Source organism: Ciconia boyciana, chromosome 3, assembly GCF_034638445.1.
Source record: "Ciconia boyciana chromosome 3, ASM3463844v1, whole genome shotgun sequence".
Taxonomy (NCBI): Eukaryota; Metazoa; Chordata; class Aves; order Ciconiiformes; family Ciconiidae; genus Ciconia; species Ciconia boyciana.
The window spans coordinates 56,297,221-56,317,794 of NC_132936.1; the positions used below are offsets into that span (position 1 = coordinate 56,297,221).

At 47.1% G+C, this 20,574-nt stretch overlaps 1 protein-coding gene across 1 annotated transcript in view; it reads left to right on the forward strand.

Moving 5' to 3' along the window:
• The first annotated feature begins 485 nt into the window (after positions 1 to 485).
• SLC35F1 (solute carrier family 35 member F1) overlaps positions 486 to 20,574 on the forward strand; it is a 263,621-nt gene continuing 243,532 nt past the window's right edge. The window contains exon 1 of the mRNA XM_072857893.1: positions 486 to 761. Within this exon, the coding sequence (XP_072713994.1) occupies positions 559 to 761 (203 nt within the window). The 5' untranslated portion in view covers positions 486 to 558. The remainder of the gene's footprint in view (positions 762 to 20,574) is intronic.

A 20,574-nucleotide genomic window follows, 5' to 3' on the forward strand; every position in this document is an offset into this window, starting at 1 on the left:
GCTCCCAGCCCCGCCGGGCGCCCGCCGCGGCAGCGGGGGCGCTGCCGCCGCCGGCGCCCCCTGGCGACCGCCGCCGGCGCCTCCGCCGCGCTCGGCCGGCGGCACCGCGGCGCGCAGGGGCGGTCGCCGCCGCACACGGCTCCGAGGGGGCTCTGCCGCCGCCGCCGCGCCGTGACGGGCCGGGCCGGGCCGGGCCGGGCCGGGCCGAGCCGCGGCGGCAGCCCTGCGCTGGGCGTGCGCGGGGCGGCGGCGAGCGGGGAACAAAGGGGATCGAGGCGGCGCAGCGGCAGCGGCTCCGCCGGGGGGAGGCACCGGCTGGGCGCGGGGGGTGTGGGGAGGAGGAGGAGGGTCGCCAAACTGCTGCCACTTCGTCGACCGTGAGCGGCACTCGCTGGCGGCGGCAGCCCGCCCCTCGCTGCATGGCAGCCCAGTGAGGGAGGAGCGGGCAAGGGTCTGGCGCTGCCCGGAAGCCGAGGGAGCCAGCGCCGGCGGCAGCAGCGCCCGCCGCCCTCCCGCCGGGATGCGCCCCGCTCTCCGCTGAGGCGCAGCCCCGCCGCGATGCTCTCCCCCGAGCGCCACCGCCACCACCGCCACCCCCCGCCGCCGCAGCCGCCGCCGCCGCCGCACCACCCGCTGCAGCCCAGCCATGTCGTGGCCACCATCGAGAACCTGCCGGCGGAGGGCGGCAGCGGCGGCGGCAGGAGCGGCATCTCCGCGCCCTCCTCCAGCGTGCGCCAGAGGATCAGGAAAGTGCTGAACAGGTGAGGCCAGGGGATGGACCGGCGCTCCGGCGGCACGGCACGGCGCCGCTCCCCGCCCCGCCGCCGCTCGCCCTGGGGCGCGCGGGTCCCGGGGGCGGCCGTCGGGGGAGCCCCGGCCCGGCCCCCTCGGCGGGGTGGAGCGGGGGGCACGAAGGCTCCGGCTGGGCGGCGGCGGCTCGGCTCGGCTCGGCTCGGCTCGGCTCGGCTCGGCTGGGCTGGCAGCGCCTTTCCCCGCGGAAGCCGCGGGCAGGGGGCGGCGGCGCGGAGCCTCCCCCGGCCCATTGTGGCCTCCGAGGCGGCGGCGGGAGGCGCGGCCCCGGCCCGCTCCCTCCCCGCCGGGGCCGGTGCCGCTCGCACCTGCCCTGCCCGCAGGCACACCCCGGCAGTGGCGGCCCCCGCCCGCTTCGGCTTTCCTGGCCCGTCGCGGACACGCGGGGGGCGGCGGGGAGGAAGGCAGCCGACATCCCCGCTGCCGCAGCGCGGCCAGCGGCGGAGGCGCCGCCGGGGAAGTTGGAGCGCGGGCGAGAGGGGCGGCGGGGAGGGGGCGGCCCCCGTCCCGGCCGGGGTCCGCAGCGGCGGCCGGGCGCAGCCCGGTGCTCCGGGGTGCCGGGTGGCCCCGCGTGGGATTTCTGCCCGATTTCCGACCAGCTCGCGTGGTCAGGGAGAAGCATCCTCTGGCTTCGGAGCGGCGTGCGGGCGAGGCGCTGGCTGGTCGGTTCGCCTGTGCGTGGGGCTCAGAATTGTCAGTGCAAAGATAGGAACACTGCAGGGTCCGCGGGGCAAATTATTTCACCGACCGCAAAGAAAACACTGGAACCATCTTACTGAAATCCTTTACGCTCTCCTCTTTGCCACTTGTTTCTTCTGCACTGCATTTGATTAGGGCTGAGGTTTTTACTACGAAACAGCGTCTCTCCAAAGCCTAACTGGTTGCACTTCTCCAGAAGGAGCCTCTGAGCTCCTGGCTGAAAAGCCGGCTGACCCCGTCGCTTCTGCCTCATGACTTTTACGTGCTAAATAGAGCAGTTGCGGCGTTATGAGCAGTGATGGGATGGTGCGTACCAGTGTCGGCCTCGTTGTCCCCTCTTTAGTTTTTGGGTACTAAAGAGTAATAATACGGATGAGTGTAATACGGATGAGCTGCTAGGAAAAACATCAGCTCTTCTATCGGGATATGCTAGTTTTGAGGATGACGCTCGTTGACTCCTTCAAGCTTTTAAACATTAGGAAATTATCATTGTTACTATCTTTGTTACAAATACCTGAAGGTATTTGTTTGCTCACAGATCATTGCTATTATATGCAGTTAATTAACTGCTGCCATTCTAGGAGGATCCTCAAAAGCATCACTAAGGGAGGAAATATTTATTCTTTGTTATTCGAGCGTGAGAAGGATTGAAAAGAAGTTGAAACAAGAAAGAGCTGCTTCAGCTCAAACTCAATTACACATTTTCTTGTACGTGCACATTTGCAAGTCCCAGTATTGTAAAATTCACTCAATTCCTCAACCCAACGGTCTGTGTCATCTTAGGTGTCCTGTGCTTGCAAAATCCTGCTCTCCTTCTGCTTGGTCATCCTGAGGTGTGTGTCAGTCCTGAAATAAGACGCTAGAGAAAAGAAGTTTTCTCAGGGGCAGCAAGAGATGTATGAAGATGTGGTAAGGGGATCAGATACGGAAGCAATCAGATACAGGAGCAGGTACTCTTGTTCAAGGGTGGTAATAGTGACCCCTGGGCAGCCATCAAATTGACCACAGTCTTCTGGCTAGGAGGTGTTGTATTAATTCATAAGCCATAGTTAGAGTCAAATCAATATTTATTGTTATATATATATATATGATTGAAATGAGAATATCTAGATTTTTTTTGAAGGGGAAAAAGGATAGAAATTGGCTCTGGTGACCAAGGTTCAAATCTCTATTCTGATTCACAAACTTGAATCCAGAAGCGAGATCTCCCGTCACCCAGAGGAACACTCTGATGAACAGGAGCCCAGGCACTTTTTCACGAACATATTCTTTTCCCTCCTCAAACATGAAATGAGTCAATTTTTTCTGAATTCATGTGATTTATGGAGAGGAAGAAGACTTGTTACTGTAGCATTTTCTTTGTAAGAGACTCTGTAGTCCATCCCAAAGTCTGTATCAAGGGAAATTTTGCCCAAGTTAGGTTTCCTTCAACTTTACATGGGAACTAAGGACTCAACCCATGTAACGTCACGGCTTTCATGCCATATTTCTGTTGATACAATGAAATGAATCCTGGCACAGTGAAATTAATCCTGACACAATGTTTATGTTTTCATCTCTTGTGGAAACAATAGCATGCAAATGTGTAAGGGAAAGGAAGAAATATGTATGCAGTATCCCTAAAGAAGTAGGAGCCCAGAACAAACCAAGCATTGGCTTCTTCAGTTAATGTTTTTCTACTGGAAAAGGGTAGCACTTTCTCCATGCTGTCTATATTTTCTGTGCACCACTTGCTTGAGACCCATTTGTGAAAGGTTCCTGATTGACTCACTGAGTTGAGCTCATGTGCTTCTGTTTTCTGCTAGACAAAGTGGGCCTCCTCAGGCAGACGAACAAAAGAAAAAGGTTGACAACAGCTGGGGTTGCCAGAAACCTGCTTGTAGCTCATAGAGTTATAGAATCATAGAATGGTTTGGGTTGGAAGAGACCTTTAAAGGTCATCTAGTCCAACCCCCCTGCCATGGGCAGGGACATCTGCAACTAGATCAGGTTGCTCAGAGCCCCGTCCAACCTGACCTTGAATGTTTCCAGGGACGGGGCATCTACCACCTCTCTGGGCAACCTGTTCCAGTGCTTCGCCACCCTCATGTTAAAAAATTTCTGCCTTATATCCAGTCTGAATCTACCCTCTTTTAGTTGAAAACCATTACCCCCTGTCCTATCGCAACAGGCCCTACTAAAAAATCTGTCCCCAGGGAGGGGACAGGCTCTGGTATGGTCGTGGAGGGAACAAGACAGCAGGAGAATGGGGATAGGCACTGGCAGAAACTGAGCAGAAACTGAAACATTCCTCTCTCACTTCATATGTAGTAGTTTGGTTACCCAGGCACTTGGTGATTCCTGAATTGCCTTTGAAGGCTCCTCTTAAAATTGCTTTACAAGCTATGCAAACTTATTTTAACTTCACCTTCCAACCTCTCCTCCCTGTTCACTCAATAGATCCCAAGGTAATAGGGAAGCACTGGAACAACCCCCCCAGGGTGTTTGAGAGAACATACTGAAAGCAAAGCTGGTTGACCGTAAAATTCTATTTCAGTGATCACGGCAAACACTGTGAAAAAGTTGGCCATAACAGAAAACCAAAGCGAAACACAAAACTGAAGGGTCAGAATCAGGGAGGACTGGAGATGCTCAATGAAATTGTGGGATTTACTGGAATAGTTTGGGTATAAATTCTGAGCTGCCAGTGATGGTGCACAGGACCTGCTGCAACAGGAACAAGCTTCCTGTTATCCTTGAAGTCCGGAGAGGATGACTTTGAATTGCCGTTGCATTAAGGGGAAATGTCGTGGTGATTACATACTGCAAATGCGTTCCTGGACGTGTGACTCACACCCGTGAATCCCAGCTGCAGGGCCCTGCCTGGCACCTTCCTCGTGACATTTGCTCAGTAGGTGTCCCTGGCTGACCCTGCCCTGCTATATTGCAGGGGAGAGAAAGAATAATGTTGGCTGCTTGATTGCTTGCTTGCTTCCCCACAGCCTCTGCGAAGCCAAAATTGGACTCCACCAGCTCTGTCTGCTTGTAGAGGACCACTTAATAAGCAGTGACTCACCTGCTCCCTATTGCCTCCCACCTATAGCGGGAAGCAAGAAAAAAAGGAGAAGATCATGCGGTTTGGAGCTCTGCGGTTCTCCATGCCTCCACCCCAGCACCTGCATATTTCAGAGATACCTGTTGGTGGGTCTGAACTCGCTCTGTCTGGCTGCATCCCAGCACAGAGTGGTGGCTTGTCTCCCCTCCCTGCACTCTCTGGGTGACCTGAAGGGTCAAGAGCAGAGAATCACCTGCAAAATGTTGCCCGTGGCCCCTGAAGCCTTTTGAACTAATTTACAGGTTGATCTCCTGTTGGGAAAGCTGGTTATCACCTCCTTAGGAGAACTGGGCAGAGAATAAACATTGCTGAAACACAGGGGGAGCAGGTTGCCAAATGATCTCTTTGGGGGATTCTTACAAATCATTTATCTAAATGAGAGCCAACAAATGAGGTGCCTGCTTATACATGGACATAATCTCTAGTCCTAGGCACCAGGACAAGGAGGGAAAATGAAATTTCTGCAAGGAAAATGGATTAATATCTTTAGATACTATGACAAAGTTATTTTATTGAAGTAAATGAGATTATTCTGGGAAACAAAAAATACCATAGCCGCGTCCATGAACTCGGGTCTCCAAAGTAATGTCTAAGGCCCTGCTGTTGTATTGCTTTCCTCGATGAGGACTTTTTTAGAAAGCTGGATGGCACATACATTCTTCTAGGTTTACCCACTTCTATCTTTTAGTACTTTCTTAAGGAATACTTGCTATAAAATCTAGCCGTGCCTTATCTTGCTGTTTCAAGGATGTCTTCATGTGGTTTTTCTTGCTCTCTGTTGCTAAACGGCACTTTCTATTTTTCAGAAGTTTCCTAAAAGTCATATCAGAATATTACAGACATATTCAACTTGATATCAGAAAATGGAGTAAGAGTAATTTTGGGCACTCAGTCCCATGCCATCTTTTAAATAGCTTTGTAGTTATGTTCTCTGCACTAGTGAATTGTGAAAGCTTTCTCTAGAGCAGTGTGAGTCTCTCTCTACTTCTTTGCTCACTTATTCACTTTATCAGGTAAATTTTAGCCTTGTGCATAAAGCCAGTGTATGGTCTAATTACCACTACCTTTCTTAGGAAAAGGGAGAAAAAGTAATGTTGCTAATAAGTACAATTCATTAAGTTAGGCAGTGATTTATTGAACAAAATTATATGAAGAAAAGCAATGTGGATTCTTCTTGTTAGAAAACCCGGCTGTTTGGATACAGTCTAAGTAAAACTTTTGCCTTTTCAGTATGTTACAGGCCCAATTCATCCCTGATAATGGAGTTGAGGAAGAATTTGGCCCACTACCTGACTAACTTTGAACTTGAACCGTGTGTCAAGGCTGCTAACTCTTCAGAGATGAGAGCTGTTTAAATGACACTGCAAGTATCAAAAGCTATAACCCAATGATTTTTTTTTTTCTAATGACGCATATCCACATAGTAAATCAGACAGAGGGAGTTTATGTACTAAAAAGAACCTGAAACTGAATAATAATGAAATTGAGGCAATGTATTTCATTGCCCCAAAGCAATAACGTCTTTCAGTTGACTGATCAGAGAGGCAAACAAACCAAATAATTTATGGCATTTTTCCTTAATGAAAAGCAAGTCAAGGATCAAACATATCATTTTTGGAATCCAAAAAAAGAGTGAGTATTCATAACCTTCAGTTGCTTCTCTTTCTTCTTCAAAACAAAGGGATTATCTTCCTTGGGGATTTTTATTCTTAAAAAGTACAAATAGCTTCTCAAAGTCCACCCAGAATAACAGTGACTGTAGAAGAATGAGTCTGAGCCCAATTCAGATAGCTGTAGCTTGCCTTTTAGGTAAAAATATTTATACCATTCTGAAGTAAGTCAAAGAAAATGAGTTCAGAGCGTAGATAAAGCAACTAGGCTGGCTTTATCTGTTAGTATGATAGTTAGCTAATAATACCTGTTAGTATTATTCTTTTTGGTCGGGGAAGTGGGAAGGTCATATCTGCCCGTAGGAAAGCATCCTGGCAGAGGATATAGAAATCAAGTGATGAAAAATTGTCCACTGTTTTCTTTTCTCATTAGTTTACTTGTAATCGCCATTTTGAAAGCAAGTGACCTCTGAGAATTAGCTACGTTTCCAATAATTTGGGTGCATAAGGGAAATACATATAAAACGGGAGAAAAAAATATTCTTCCCCTTCCCCTCCAAACAACTTATTTCAGTGAATGCACACTTATTGGCACATAGTACACTTAAAATTGACACATAGTACGCTTAAAATGCTTTGATTTAGGAGTGAAGATGAGCTGAAGTACATAAAGCTTCCGTGTTGCTGCTGTAGCAAGTACTGGAAGCCTGGTTTCCAAGTGTCTGAGTGTGGTTTCCTAACAGGTTTTGGAGTCGGTGTTAGAAAGCTTTGTCCCCCTTGTCTCGCTTTTGCTCCTGAGAATTTGCACCTGAGGAGACACAAGCCTTGCCGGTCCTATTCTGAAACAGGAATTGTTTGGAGTGATTTGATACGGTAAGTGCGCGGTAATCTAAACCCGACAGCCCACATACTGACTGGGGAAAGACTTTCCTGAGGAGGGGCAATTTGGCAAGGCGAAATATGTGGGTGTCTTCTGTCTACCTATGACATTCAGAAGGCCGGTACTTACTGGGTGCCTGTCTGTAAGTGGGAATTTTTGACACTGGCTGTGCCGTGGGCTTTGGGAAGGGGTTACTGCCTCTTGAACTAGGGGGGTTTCAAAGGAGCAGCACTGTAAATGGCTCCATAGAGAAAGCTGGAGGAATGGACAGAGTGGCTCTTATGGGATGGACAGAGCAGCTTTAATGTGCTAATGAGGGGAAGGCCAGATGCCAGCAGCGATCAGAAGGGCTCTTTGTGGCTCTGTCTCTTTGGAGATGGCTGGAGTCTCTGTCCTTATCATGGTTGTTTCTGCAGGCAGAGGGAAACACTGGGGCTATTAGTGAGGTGTTCCCTTCCTTTAAGTCAGCAGATAGCCTTACAGATGAGCATTTGAATACTGATTAGGGCTAATTACCAGGAAAGCTTAGGAAAAAGAACTGCTGAAGAAGCTCGACTTTAAAAAAACTACAAAAAATCGCCCCCCAAACCCAACAACAACAGAAAGCTCATGCTCAAAGGCTTGTGAGCTGAGCTCAAACTCAGCTGAAATCACCTGTTGCAAGAACAGCTGCATGGGGACTCATAAATTGCTATGACTGTAAAGTGTGTAAGTATTGGTGGTTGTGAAATTCATGTTGTGAACCGCCTAATCTACCTGTCTCTGCTTATTTATGTCTGTCATCTGTCTCCCTGGGATTTTTACTTAAACCACGCCAGTTTTGAAGCTTGTCTTTCAGTTTTCGCTGACTTGGTTTCTTGTGATTTAAGAAAGCATTTCTTCAATACGTATTCACTCTCCATCATTTTTCTCAGAGACACCAAATGATTGAGGTAGTGGGTTTTACTCCCATGCATCACATTCTTCTCGGTACGGCTGCAACAAAGGAGCAAGAGACAGAGGAGGGAGTGTCCCCACAGCCCCGCCATGCTTGCTGAGAGCCCTTGTGCGGCAATACTGTGCCGTACTTCTGCAGGGAGCGCACCTGGTTTTTGGGATGTGCCACGGTATGTGGTGCTAGCCAAATAATTTCCTAGACAGGGTGGATGGCCCTTGATCTCACCAGAAAGGTCTGTCCACAAATGACACCATGTAGGTGCCACTGTAAAAAATAGTGACGCTTATTAAGCCAGCCTTCTGTTTGCAGCCGATACAGTCATTTCAGCCCTTAATTTCAGTTTCTCCTTGGTGTGGTGGTCACTTGCTTCTTTGCACTGCCTTTTCCCATAGGGATGCGGGAGGCCACGCTCCACCTTCAGATAGGTCTGACCTGCGGCGGCACATAGGAACTTAGGAGCCGGATAGTGAATCTCTCTTTTGCTACAACTTTTTTTCCTGTCAGAAAATGTAGATGAGTCAAAACCTTGGCAAGAAGGATTGGATTTTCTCCAGACTGCATGTTCAGCAATGTTTCTTATGTCCAGACTGCATTTTTTTGGATGGAGAGCGAGTAAGACTTCATGGTAATCTGGTGATGGGAGTACTTACGCAGGAGACCAGGTTTAACCCTGCTTTGCTGCATCCCTGAGGGCTGCTGTGAACACATGGACTGTGAGGTTCTCTTGGGATGAAGAACCTCAAAAGGTTGTGGTTTTGTCCTAATGCAAAATGGGAGAAGTTTTGAAAATTAAAAGTTTGGAACTAGAAGATGCTTTTTTGCCCAGCTCATCTCCCAAGGCATTTCAGGCTTCAAGGTGTTAATTTACAAAAACACTCTATGCTTGAAACAGATTGCTGCATCTGTAATACAGATAAATGAGGTAATTTATGGCCAGTAGCAAGACCATAATTATTACCTCCCAAGCCCTAGCTTTAATTGCAACCTGTAAGCCAGCATTAGCTGATGACAGAACGAAAACAAAATTCGTTCCCATTACTTTTCTCATCTAGCAAGTGTTTTGATGTGCCTGACTTTTTCTGGTTTCCATTTGGTAGAAATGGAAAATGAGTTAAGAGGGGACTAAATGTTTCCCCCCATTTGGTGAAATGGAGAGGAAGCCACCGACAGCGTGGGAGGGCGATACTAGAGTCTGTTCCTGCTCTGATACCTCTTCATCAGCCTCACCGAAGAGGAAGAGAGCTCCACAGCTCCACTCCTGGATCTCTCCAGCCTAATAACGAAAATCCTGATCCTTAATGTAGCCTTGGGGCTGCTAGCTCAGACCCTTTCAGCGGAAGGGGGAGTTTGAGGGGGATGGGATGATTGAGAGCGGTGGCTACAAGGCAGAAGCGGGGGGACTTCTCTGCCTTTTTTTGAAGAGAGGAGGTAGATGTCTAACTCTTCAAGACTGTGAATCGAAGACAGGGGAGGCCTGAAGTGAGTCACTGACAGGTAGGGGCCTAATGCTCCAAGGGGGATAAGGCATAAGCTGTACCCTATCCTATGCTTTCTGCTTTTTACCAGGATTTGGATCTTCGTCTACCCAGGTGCCTCTGTGGCTATCCCAGGGTGCCATATTTTTCTGCGTGGATCTTTTTTCCCCCTATGATGATGAGACAAATGCTGGAAAACACTTAATGAAATTAAATGAATTATCTTTTGATTATTCTAAGCCCAGATATTTTATGGAGTTTAAATAGCTCTGTGTTTTCAGTGGCTTCTGCAGCCTGATTTGGGCCATTTACCTTCTGAAATCTCTTCTTACTAGAAGCTGAGCACCATAATGAAACTGAGCAAGTTGTTTCTTTCCTGTTGCTCCTTTCCTTTTCTCTCTCTGCTGCTGCTACAAACATGAAATGCTTTTGATTATGGTTTTTTAACTCCCTGCTGCCAGTATATTGAGGTCTGTAGGGACCGTCCTGGGTAGATTGAAATGAGTAAGGACAGCAAATAGCAGGTAGGGTGGGAAGAGTTGAGCAGGGAGCTGTAAAATATTTTAATGGGTATGGGATTTGATACTTGAAGGAAATAAAACTTTAATATTGTAGATATAATTTTCATCAGGCTGAGTATGAGGATTAAGTACCGTCAGGCAGAAAAAGTTTCCAAGCTTCATTTAACATGGTGAGGAAAAAGCCAGCACCCAAAAATGGTCAGACTGAAGTGCCTCCTTTTCCTGCGTGACCTACCTGATATGCACAGGTAACTTCCAGTCAGATTTTGGATACCATACCCCTGCTGTTGGGTACCTGGTGTGCTGAGGGGGATGCTTTGTAGAAAAACTACTGTTTTTCTGGAATTTAGAGATCACCATTTGCAGAAGCGTGGTTCAGTTCTTCCCAGAGCAGACAACACCTGTGTGTAGTCCTGGAGACCTGGAGACCTTGCTCTGTTGCCTCCTCTTCACATTCTTCTACCAAAGCTGCTTTGCTCACTCACCAGCATTTTTTGACAGTATACTTCAGTGTTTTTTCAGGTCCAGTTTGCAGCAGGGGGAATCATGCCTTTGAAGAGATTCAGCAGAGTCTAGGACATTTGGAGGACTTAATCTAGAAGCACAGGGGCAAGGTGGTATGATGGCTGTAGTACACGTATGAAGGCACCGCTTACTGGCATTGAAAAGGAAAATTCCAGGTTTTCTCTCATTTAAACAAAAAAGTGACGTCTTATCAGAACAACCATTCAGTAGCAGAATACTCCCAAGGAGTGAGGCAGAGTGGTCAGGGTGAGAGGCAGTGCCATGCGGTGGTTGGAGGGTTGCCCGAAGTGAAAGAGTTATGTTGCATCTATATTAACCAAGCAAAATCTCTGGGATTCAGAATTTCTCCTGCTCTGAAGAGGTTACCTGAGTTTAAGACACCAAATAATGCCCTAATAATTCACTTGAAGAAAGGGCTGTGTATCTAAGCATGCAAGATCTTTTAAGATGAAGTACAAAAGTTACCCCAATTTAACATCCTGTTATAAATAAAAAAAACTCTAGCACATTCCAACTCGTAGAAGAACTTCTGTTAAATTTGAGGTCTGAAATTGTTCATACATATTGATTTGGTAGGTATTACTGTGTTAATGGAACTTATTATTACTCAGCTAGATTAATTTATTAGATTTATTCCTACACTTTTACAACCTATAGATGTATTGAGACATGAGCCCGCAGAATCAATACCAATTTCTTTTCTCATTTGAATGGTCTTACTAACATACAAAATACTGTTACACTTGAGAGTATTTAGCTGAAATTTATTTTGAAGCATACACTCTGACAATTTTAAACTTGTCTTTCTTCTTTGTCCTTTAATAATTTTTTTTTTCCATGTATGTGGGCTCTGTTTTAGCAAAATACCACGCATCAAGCATCAAACAAGTCATGACCATACTTTAGTCGTTGAGATTAGTCGGCAGCTGAGGTATTTGCAAGATTGAGACTTGCAAACACCCTGAGACCAGACCTCATCTTCGAGATGTGTTTTGGCTGCCGTTCTGGATGGCAGACCCGAAGCAGGAGAGGGAACAAAGGTAACTTACAACTAAGTTGCCTGCCAAATGTAGTATATTTGCATGTTTTTCTTTGAGCAGTGGCCATGCGTGTGTTTATCTTCAGAAGCAGCAGTGTTTATCCGAGGAGCAGTAGCAAAGACCAGCCGAAATGGGTAACTGATGTGGGGCTTGTTTGCTTGCTTCCAGAGCACGAGCATCAGATGGGACCTGCTGAAGGCTCGTGGTGGGAGGTGAGGAAGGCGGGGGCCAGAGCAAGTACGGGGGAGGAAAGCTATTTGGCCACCTCTGCCCACGCTGCGAGTTCAAGACTGGTAGCACTGATGGTAGGGAGAGATCAGTCTTCAGGCAGTTCCCATCACAGCACCAGTGGTGCCTGGAGATACCATCCTTCCTTCCTTTGGATGGACCAGAAATATTCTGTAACTCTCGGGAAGGGAATTACAGAGAGTGGTTGACCTTAGCCCGGCCTTTAAATCCAGTCCAAAGCAGCTCACCAAACATTTCTGTGGAGAAATCTCCAGCAGCTGCAAGCCCACAGAGATAATGTTTTATCCAGTGGCCTGCAAGGTGAAGCTCCTTAAAACTAACTCTTCTCCAGCCAGCCTTTCTTTGTTGTTTTGTAGCAAAAGTTGCTGTATCCATTCAGTATACTGCTCATCTCACCGCTTTTTGGTCTGGACTTACTGTTGCTACTGTAGCTGCCGCTTGTGCACCACTGCAGTTGCTGCTTATTAAAAGCTCAAGCCTGATAAACAAACAACAGCATGCACAAAAAGACCAGTCAGCTGATTAAGGGAAACTGAGGGGAAAAAAACCACCCCCAAAACCATCATATATAAGTAGGCATCAGAGTTAGAAAGATGGGGAGATGCCCTGTGAATACTGCCTGCCTGATTCAGTCGCGGGCTTTGGGAGCAAAGCAGAGCATGATGATTTGTGTCATCTTGGCTGTGCTGACTAAGTTACAGGAGAGCTGGTGGACAAAAAGCAGCTCGACTAACCCATTGCAGTGAAGGGCAGGGAGAGGTGGGCTTTTGCCTGTTGTGTTTTCAGGAGAAGCTTGTACTGCAGCAGCAGATGAAGGGAACGCTGCTGCTGCTGCAATGAGAGGCTCAGGAAGAAGTTACATACAGTAGCGCCTGATTTACAGTCCAGGATGGGACACCAATTGTTTTTTTGGCCTTGGGCAAATCTCTCAACCTCCCTGGGTCTGGTTCAGCACCTGTAGAATGGGGATAATTAAACTTAACTACCTGGAAGAGTTGTTGATTAGTTAATGCTTGTAAAATGCTATACAGTGCTATAAAATACAGCGTAGTACTCGGAAGCATCTGGTCTGCAGTTACTGTAGTGCTTCTCTGAAACTTTATGGGCAAACGTTTGCCAAGAAACAAAATGACTAATGTGCACAGTATGTGGGGCTATGGGAGACGAGGGGGTGGCATCTTTTCAAAGGCGCCTAACTTTCCTGAGGTACCTACTGTCAGAATACAAGGGGAGGTTTCCCGAGAGCACCTGCAGTGGTCTGGCACTGAAACTGCTGTCGGATGAGGCTGGGACCACAGAGGGGGGCTCTGGCAGGTGGCAGAAGAGCTCCTTGCTCCACTCTGCTGCTCATTCTTACTCTTGTCCCCATCCCCAGCCCCTTCCCCCTTTGTCATGCTGGCAGAGCTGTTTGCGTGGTGGCATGGAGAGCCAGGTTGGTGGCTTGATCCAGACGGGAAAAATAATGGAAAAAAGTTTCAATTGTTGTTGGTTTGTTTTTCTGGATGGATCCTCTCTCCAGTGTAGTTTATCATGTGGATACCAACACGTGGACTAGCACAGTGAAGAGGCTGGTACAGGGGTGAGAACAAGTGGAGAGAAAGCAGGACTGGGGTTGCTGAAGCTCTTCTGGACACTAAAGATGATGCCACAGACCGTGTTAGCCAAACACAGAAGGTGTTGCCATCACAGGGGTTTGAAGGTGTGACAGAAGTTAGTGAGCTAACCTTCTTTCCTGCCTCCTAAGGCATGTTACACTGATTTCATTGGAGGCACATGTATGACAGCATTAGAGAGATCATTTGGTGAAGAGCTGATCCTGGTTGCAGCTCACCACACAGTCTGTGAAACTGCTAACAAGGGGGAAGGAGCTAAAGATATGCTAGAGATGAGCCTGCAATAATTTCTGAGATTTGCATCTTGACAGTATCATTTGGGATACTTACAATGGGAATATATGGCACTATGTGAACAATGCACGTGCACACACAGATATTGATTTGGTTTAATAGGAGACTGTTAAAAAAAAAAAAAAAAAAAAAGAGGTGGTGGTGGAAGGAAACCATTTCCTAATCAGCTGCTCCTGAACTAATACCTGGAAGCTGTTAGGAGAGGGTAGTGGGTTACCAGATGCAAAGATTCACCCTCTCAGCCATTTTACAGAACTGGGTAAGATAAACATGAGCTAAGGCTGAGGAACGAGTTGGTTCTTAAATCACAGTTTCGCAAACTGCCAAAAGGAGGTCTCACCTCTGTCTCTTCCCTGCTCCTGGCCAAATTGCTCCTTCTGCTTTCACCAAGCCAGATCTGGTTCCTGTCACATCTCACAGTCAGCTCCCTAAAATAGCAGACAATTAACCTGACTGAAAAAGGTGGTTGTTGTTGCTGGGTCTTTAGCTAACTTTTGATTAGACTAGTGCCTGGACTGGCAAAAGGAGGGAGCCTGTGAGCAGGAGAACAGGGAGGAGCAGGGGCAGAGGAGATGGGGAAAATAGGGATTGGAGGTAAAAGAAAACTGGAAAGAAGGAAGGGAAAGTATCTCTTTCTGTGGTCACAAGATTTTTATTTGGTTCATCTGTATTGTAATATCGTGCCTGAGCTAACTGTTTGCTGGTGCCCATGCTGTCCCTTGTTACAAACCCTAGTGCTGATGTTCCTGAGAAGAGTGGTGATGACCCCAGGTGAGACCTGGTGGGTATCAACAGTTGGTAAACAGTCAGCTGTAGCCAATTCCTCACTCAAATAGAAGGAAGCGATGTACCCAGGGAGGAAAAAGAAGAAGGTCTGACATCTGGTAGTATGAGTCTGGGTGGAGTTGGGGGAAAAATATGCTCTGTTAGGCCTGTAAGTATTTGCTGTATGCTGTGCTGTCAGAGGTGATGATGGAGGTGTGATGCAGCCCTAAATGGACAACACTCCTCCGTGTGATACCTTTTATTTATTTATTTTTAGAAAGGGCTGAGTTCAGTGAGGATGGGTATTTGTGCAAAATCTTAATACAAGCATACTATGTGTTTCCCTCTTGGTAGAAGATGGAATGGGAGCCTTATCCCTGATACTCTTTTCTCACAGTAACTGAAATAGAGGTGCATGTTCAGCAGATCTAAAATCATTATATCTAGATTGTGGCAGTGCCACTGTGGGCTTTATGACTCACTTCTGTCCCTCTGGCAAGGCGTGCACTAACTTCTCTGCTGCTGCTGATTTGCTAGAAAAACAGGAATTGATCAGTGGCTGCTGAACTGGCTCATCCCACCTTCTGTGATGGCATACGGCCTTTCCGTATACAGTGCTCTGTGAATAGGTGTTTTTATTTGGCTGATGTGATCTTGGAGGCCTGTTGCCATTCCCTGGCCTCTCTCTTTCTGTTCTGTTTCTCCCTAGAGCCAGCAGCTGTGTGCTTTCTTTCCCAAAAGCCATGCCTTTGAGGGACCACTCTGATCAGCAATCCCATGGCCTCAGTTACTGAGAGAATTTCTTAAGAGCAAAGCATCCACCAATTTGATCCCCTTGGGAGTGGTCCCACCAGAGCTCCTTCTGGGTATGTCAGATGGCACTGACATAGAAAAACAGTTTTCTGGGAGTGTTTCTTTGTTAGTCCTGCTTCTTGAACTGATCCTGTATCCTCTTAGCATGCTGTTATACAGTCACTTGCCAGTACCGTTGTGGAAAGGTGCTGCACAATCCAGCTAAATTGCTTCACAACACCTTCTCCTCTCCTGCAGCAGGTAAAGCTGTTGGATTTGGAGCACCAAAAGCACAGGCAGACAGAGGTAAGGAAGAAAACAGGTGCTGTAGAAGACAATAAACATAAAACAGTATAGTCGTGTACTGTTCCTGAAGGCAAATAAGGGATTAACAAATCCAGACAGAGAACATCTCCCATTTTTTAGTTCTTTATTGTGATCCTATGGAAAAAAGATGGAAGTGGTAATAGAAATTCCAGATCAGGGCCTAAAGCCTCTTTGGGTTGTGATTTTCTCTTAAAAAAAAAAAAAAAAAAAGTACATTGCAGTTTATCCAGCTTTTAGCAAATATGAGGTTGTGCTTGACTTTCTTGGCCAGTTATTTTTATGAGCAGTGGTGGATAACCACTTTCTGATCCCTGAAATGGAATTTTGGTAGGTTTCACTTTTGTGGTTCAGGTCAGAGATCTGTGTTTCTGTCCATATGAAGAACTGAATGTATCATTGCTTACAGATCTGGGTGTTAACATCAGTATTTTTTTGGTGACAGTATTGACAGCAAGTTTGGCCATGGGACAGCTGTGGTGTTTGCCTTTCTTTTTGGTTTATGCCCTAATGCAGGAATTTCTCTGGTTCTTGGTTCCCCTCTATCCCCTGGATTACTGTCCAGCACAGACCTGGATTGTTTGCTGGGGTTGGTCTTGTTCTGGGGAAGCTGAAACCGTTAGTATTGCTGCACTCCTGCTCTCAGTTAAAGCTTTAACAGCTTGTAAAGAAATACAATCCAGGTTGGTATCTGACTGATAGGAAAAAACCCAAACCCTTAAACAGTAATCCCACATGTCCCATGGGCAAGTCAACCGATCGTGTTCAGACTGGGAAGGTCTCTATTAGTAGGAGTACAGGCGCTGTTGATTTTTAAGGGAAAAAAACCAAAACCAAAAAAAACCCCAACAGTGCTACAGGCAATATACAGCCGTTCGTGGTTTGATACCAAAATGAGTGAGCAGGAAGCCAGGGAAGAAGCTTCCAGGTAAATTCTGCCAGTGTTTGAATCCCAGTTGATGGGAATGGAGAGATGCAACACAGCAAAAATCTCCATCTCATTTTGTCTCTCTGTGTCTAAGTATGCTTCTGTGGCATATAAATAAATTGTCAGGGAGGGAGGGAAGGAGGACTTGTTTCTCTGCCTTTTGGGTGTTCCTAATTATTATAGCTTTGCTCTGACTTCGGGCAGGCAGAGATTACCATGTGGCTTGCAGTGAACTAGCTTGCATGTGTGGATATAGCATAAACACGTTTGTTGTTCTTATAAATGCAGTGATGGTGATGTATTGAAACAGGGAGGGACATCTGTTTTTTATGAAAGACCCATGAAACGAGTGAAGAAAATGCAACAGCAGCAAAGGAAAACATGGTACCTCAGTTCTTAAGATGAATTCCTACCTGGATCCCAAAATACAAGGTACCCCCAGTTTTGTTTTCCCTGCGTGTCCAACGTTTCCCCTTTCCTCCTTCTCCTGCTACGTGCAGGCGCGCTCCAAAGCCACAGCAGCCCCCCGGCTGCCAGACTTCCTGTACAGAACAGCGGCGTGGGGCCGAGGCCCCCATCCCCAGTGCAGAGGGGCTGTTGGAAAGGATCCATTGCTCCCGAGCACCGTGGCCCCTGGAGGAGCCCGTTACCTTTGGAGGTGCGGGTGTGGGTGCGAGGGCACGCTGCAGGCCCTATCCCAGCCCCAGTGCCTGTGGTGTGATGCCCTGGTTGCCATAGCAAGCAATCGCCGCTTTTAAGGGCTGGTGTCGACTACAAATCCCTGTAAATTGCCCAGAACCCTAGTTAAAGCTGCTCCTTAGGCACCTTTCTATTTGATTTTACCCCAAAAGATGGGATGGAGGGTTTCTTTTTCTTCCTACTCATGAAAAAAGCCAGAATAACTTGGTGTATGCTGTTGCACTGGCTTTCACCTTCCTAGGCTTGCTGAGACACGGGGAACTTTTGTGAAGAACAACTGCAAAATAGATGGAGATGTGGTTGCTTCCAGCTCTCCGCATGTAATCTTCATGCGAGCGGCAGATCATGCCTGCCTGGGCAACTTAACAAGCATAGTCTTTGAGAGGTGCGCGTGGTTTTTTTTTATTATTATCGGAAGGCTTACACCAGACAATTAATGTGTATGTGTGTGGCTTTGCTTTGTGCTGTAAAAAGAACAACTGGGAATTACTCTGCTGTTTGTATCAATTCATGTAACCATGAAGGAAATGAAAACCAGCTACAGCAAGACTGTACTCTGTATCTGTCTGTTTGCATAAGTAATGGGAGAGAAATAGGAGATGTTTACTGTGTCATTATTCTAGAAACCTGAACAGTAGTGAACACAAATTCTTCTTAGACGTCTTCCTGTAGGTTAAAGCTCCATTCATTTGAAAGGCAGTCTTAATTTCCTCGGTACGTTATTAGAATGGTTGGAAAATCTGTCCAGAAGTTCTTTTTTCCTTGGAGGCATTAAAGTCTGTTACCTTTAATACTGCTTCTCAGAAAAAAAAATCCACCAAAACCAAACCCCATGAAGGGAAACAAGTTTAAAGGGATAAGTTATCAAGTGCACAATATTCTCTCTTAGCCTCAAACAAAGTGATAGGTATGATTCAGCACAGTCTCTTTTTTTTTTTTTTTAATGAATGTCACCTTGATATATACACAGTTGTATACACAACTTATGTGCGTGGAAACTTGCAATTACTTTTACTGGAGATAGCGGGTAAGATGTTGGTGTTCTTCGCTATGCCAGATCAGAGTCAAGCGTTGTGATAAAACAGATTAGGTAACTTTGATTAACTGTAACATTAATGCACACTGAGTGCATGCTATATATCCTGGTTTGGGTTGCTAAGTTTAGTCCCACTGTTCACAGACACAGGAATATACAATTTACAGGAGTATAGGAACATAATATTGACTTGCTCTGTTTTTGATATTTCAATACTGGAGGAGCATCAGGTACTACTTACTGCTGGTAACTAAACTGTGGCTGAAGAAAGAGTCCTGTTTCATCTTCTGTATGGCAAATCAGTATGATCTTTCAGGACTGGTCAAACCGGAGCAGTTAGAGAAGTAATCAAAATGGACCCGACCAACAATGCATGGCTTTGCAGCTATTACCTCTCCCCCTTACCAAAGACTTTTAAACTGAAAGTGTGCAAGATTGCTGTTCAAGGACTGCAGGCTAAGGTCTTGTTTATTCAGTTTGTATCCCCCAGGATCAGCTTTCCTGTGTGGAAGAATAAGAACCAGTTAAATAAAGAGCATTCTTCTCTCTTCCTTCCTTCCTTCCTTCCTTCCTTCCTTTTTACAGAGCCTGTGGAAACCCCTTTCCCAGGTCCGCATAGTTCCTGGTCAGCAGAGGCTCATGAAAGGCCCCGAGGCAGATGGCGTTTTTGGGGTAGTACCTGTTCCTCTTGCTAATAGTCCTGGGGGTACTAGTCAGAGATGGTGACGTCCTCTGGCCTTGTCTTGCCTTTGGCAGTCAGAGCCCTGTCTTGGCATCCAGACTGAGAGGGCTTGCTGGGGATAGGAGATAGAGTGGGTTTCAGTTCCTGCCGTACTTGTAGTGGCTCTTTGTTCAGGATGATTCTGATGATCCAGCAGAACAAGGATTTGAACTTGGGTATGCCTGCACCCATGCTGCTGTCAGAACTACCAGACTCTAGCCTCTTGCCCTGTTCTTCCCAAGAAACTTTGTTGAAGTCAGTTTTTTTTTTTTTCCAGTACAAGGTTTTCTTTTTTGGTTTTTTTTCCTTTAATGCAATATAATGCCATAATGGTATTTTTGCTTCACTGAAAATGTTCCAGGCAGCCCTGCATATGTGAGCAGTGCTTGTCTTGAATATGTCAGTGTGATTATAGAGGTTCTGGTGTTGTGCAGTGCATCATATTCAGCAGTCATCCTGTATTCTTGCAGAAGTCCTGAAAACTTCCTTCCATCCTTCTCCACCTGTTGCAGTGCCAAGACTCCCCTCTGTGGAAATCATGGCCCAGGTTCTCAGGGCTTTTTTTAGGTGAAACTCCCCAGGTCCCAGTGGAACTGCCTACAGAGAGGCCAGGAGGAGATATCCTAATGCAATAGCAGAAAGCTGAGATAGCTCTCTTCAGTTACAGTATCTTGAAGCACAGCACAATGACATATAACAGCTTCTCACGTTGCCAGCAGGGGCAAAGAAGAAACTCGCTCTCGTTTGAGAACGGCAGATACCATCCTGTCCTCTCTAGCCTGGTAACTCCCAGCAGCTTTCGCAGCAGGACCATCGAAGTAAGCTGGCTCTGGTGGAAAGCTGCCCAGATGTGGAGATGGGAAGCTGCAAAGGCCAAGTGATGTGCCCTGGCATGTCCTGGTGGCCTTGGGGCCTGGTGTTGGTGCACGGGCTCCTTCGAACTGCTGTGTCTGGGGAGGAAGACCTTGCTTGCATCTCTTACGCAAGCAAACTACTTCGTGAGGGGCTTGCTTGTTGAACGTGGTGGAGCTGACAGATCCCTGTCCTATTTTTAGAAAGGTGTAAGGGGGAGAGAGAGGGGAAAATCGACTAATATTGTAAGATGAAGCAATACTCTGGTGTGGTGTCACTGAGCTGGCAGCTGCTTGCTCCTACGGTCTCCCACCCGCTGAAGCTGAGCTGTGCCAGGGATGGAGGTGAACAGCAGGGCTGGTGGGGTGGCAAGAGACATCTGCCTCACGAGAAAGTGGCCCATCCCTGAGTTTTCCCTGCTAAAAACCCCAGGTCCTTGCCCCCTGTGGGCCACCAGGCAGTGGACAGGAGCCAGCAGAGTGCAGCTGCTGCTGGCCGTGGCCCCACACCACTCACATGGGATGGCTTTTGCAACGAGCCCTGCAGTGTTGTGCCTGCTCCACCTGCCCCGGGGCCAGCGCTGAGAAACTATTTTACTTTACTTTTTGTCTTTTTAGTGCTCTGTTTTTGTGAAGCATTAGTCAGTTGTCCCTTTTTCTCTGTTCCCTGTGTGGCTGCCGTTCCCTTCACCCCATCACCTGCAGCTTCCC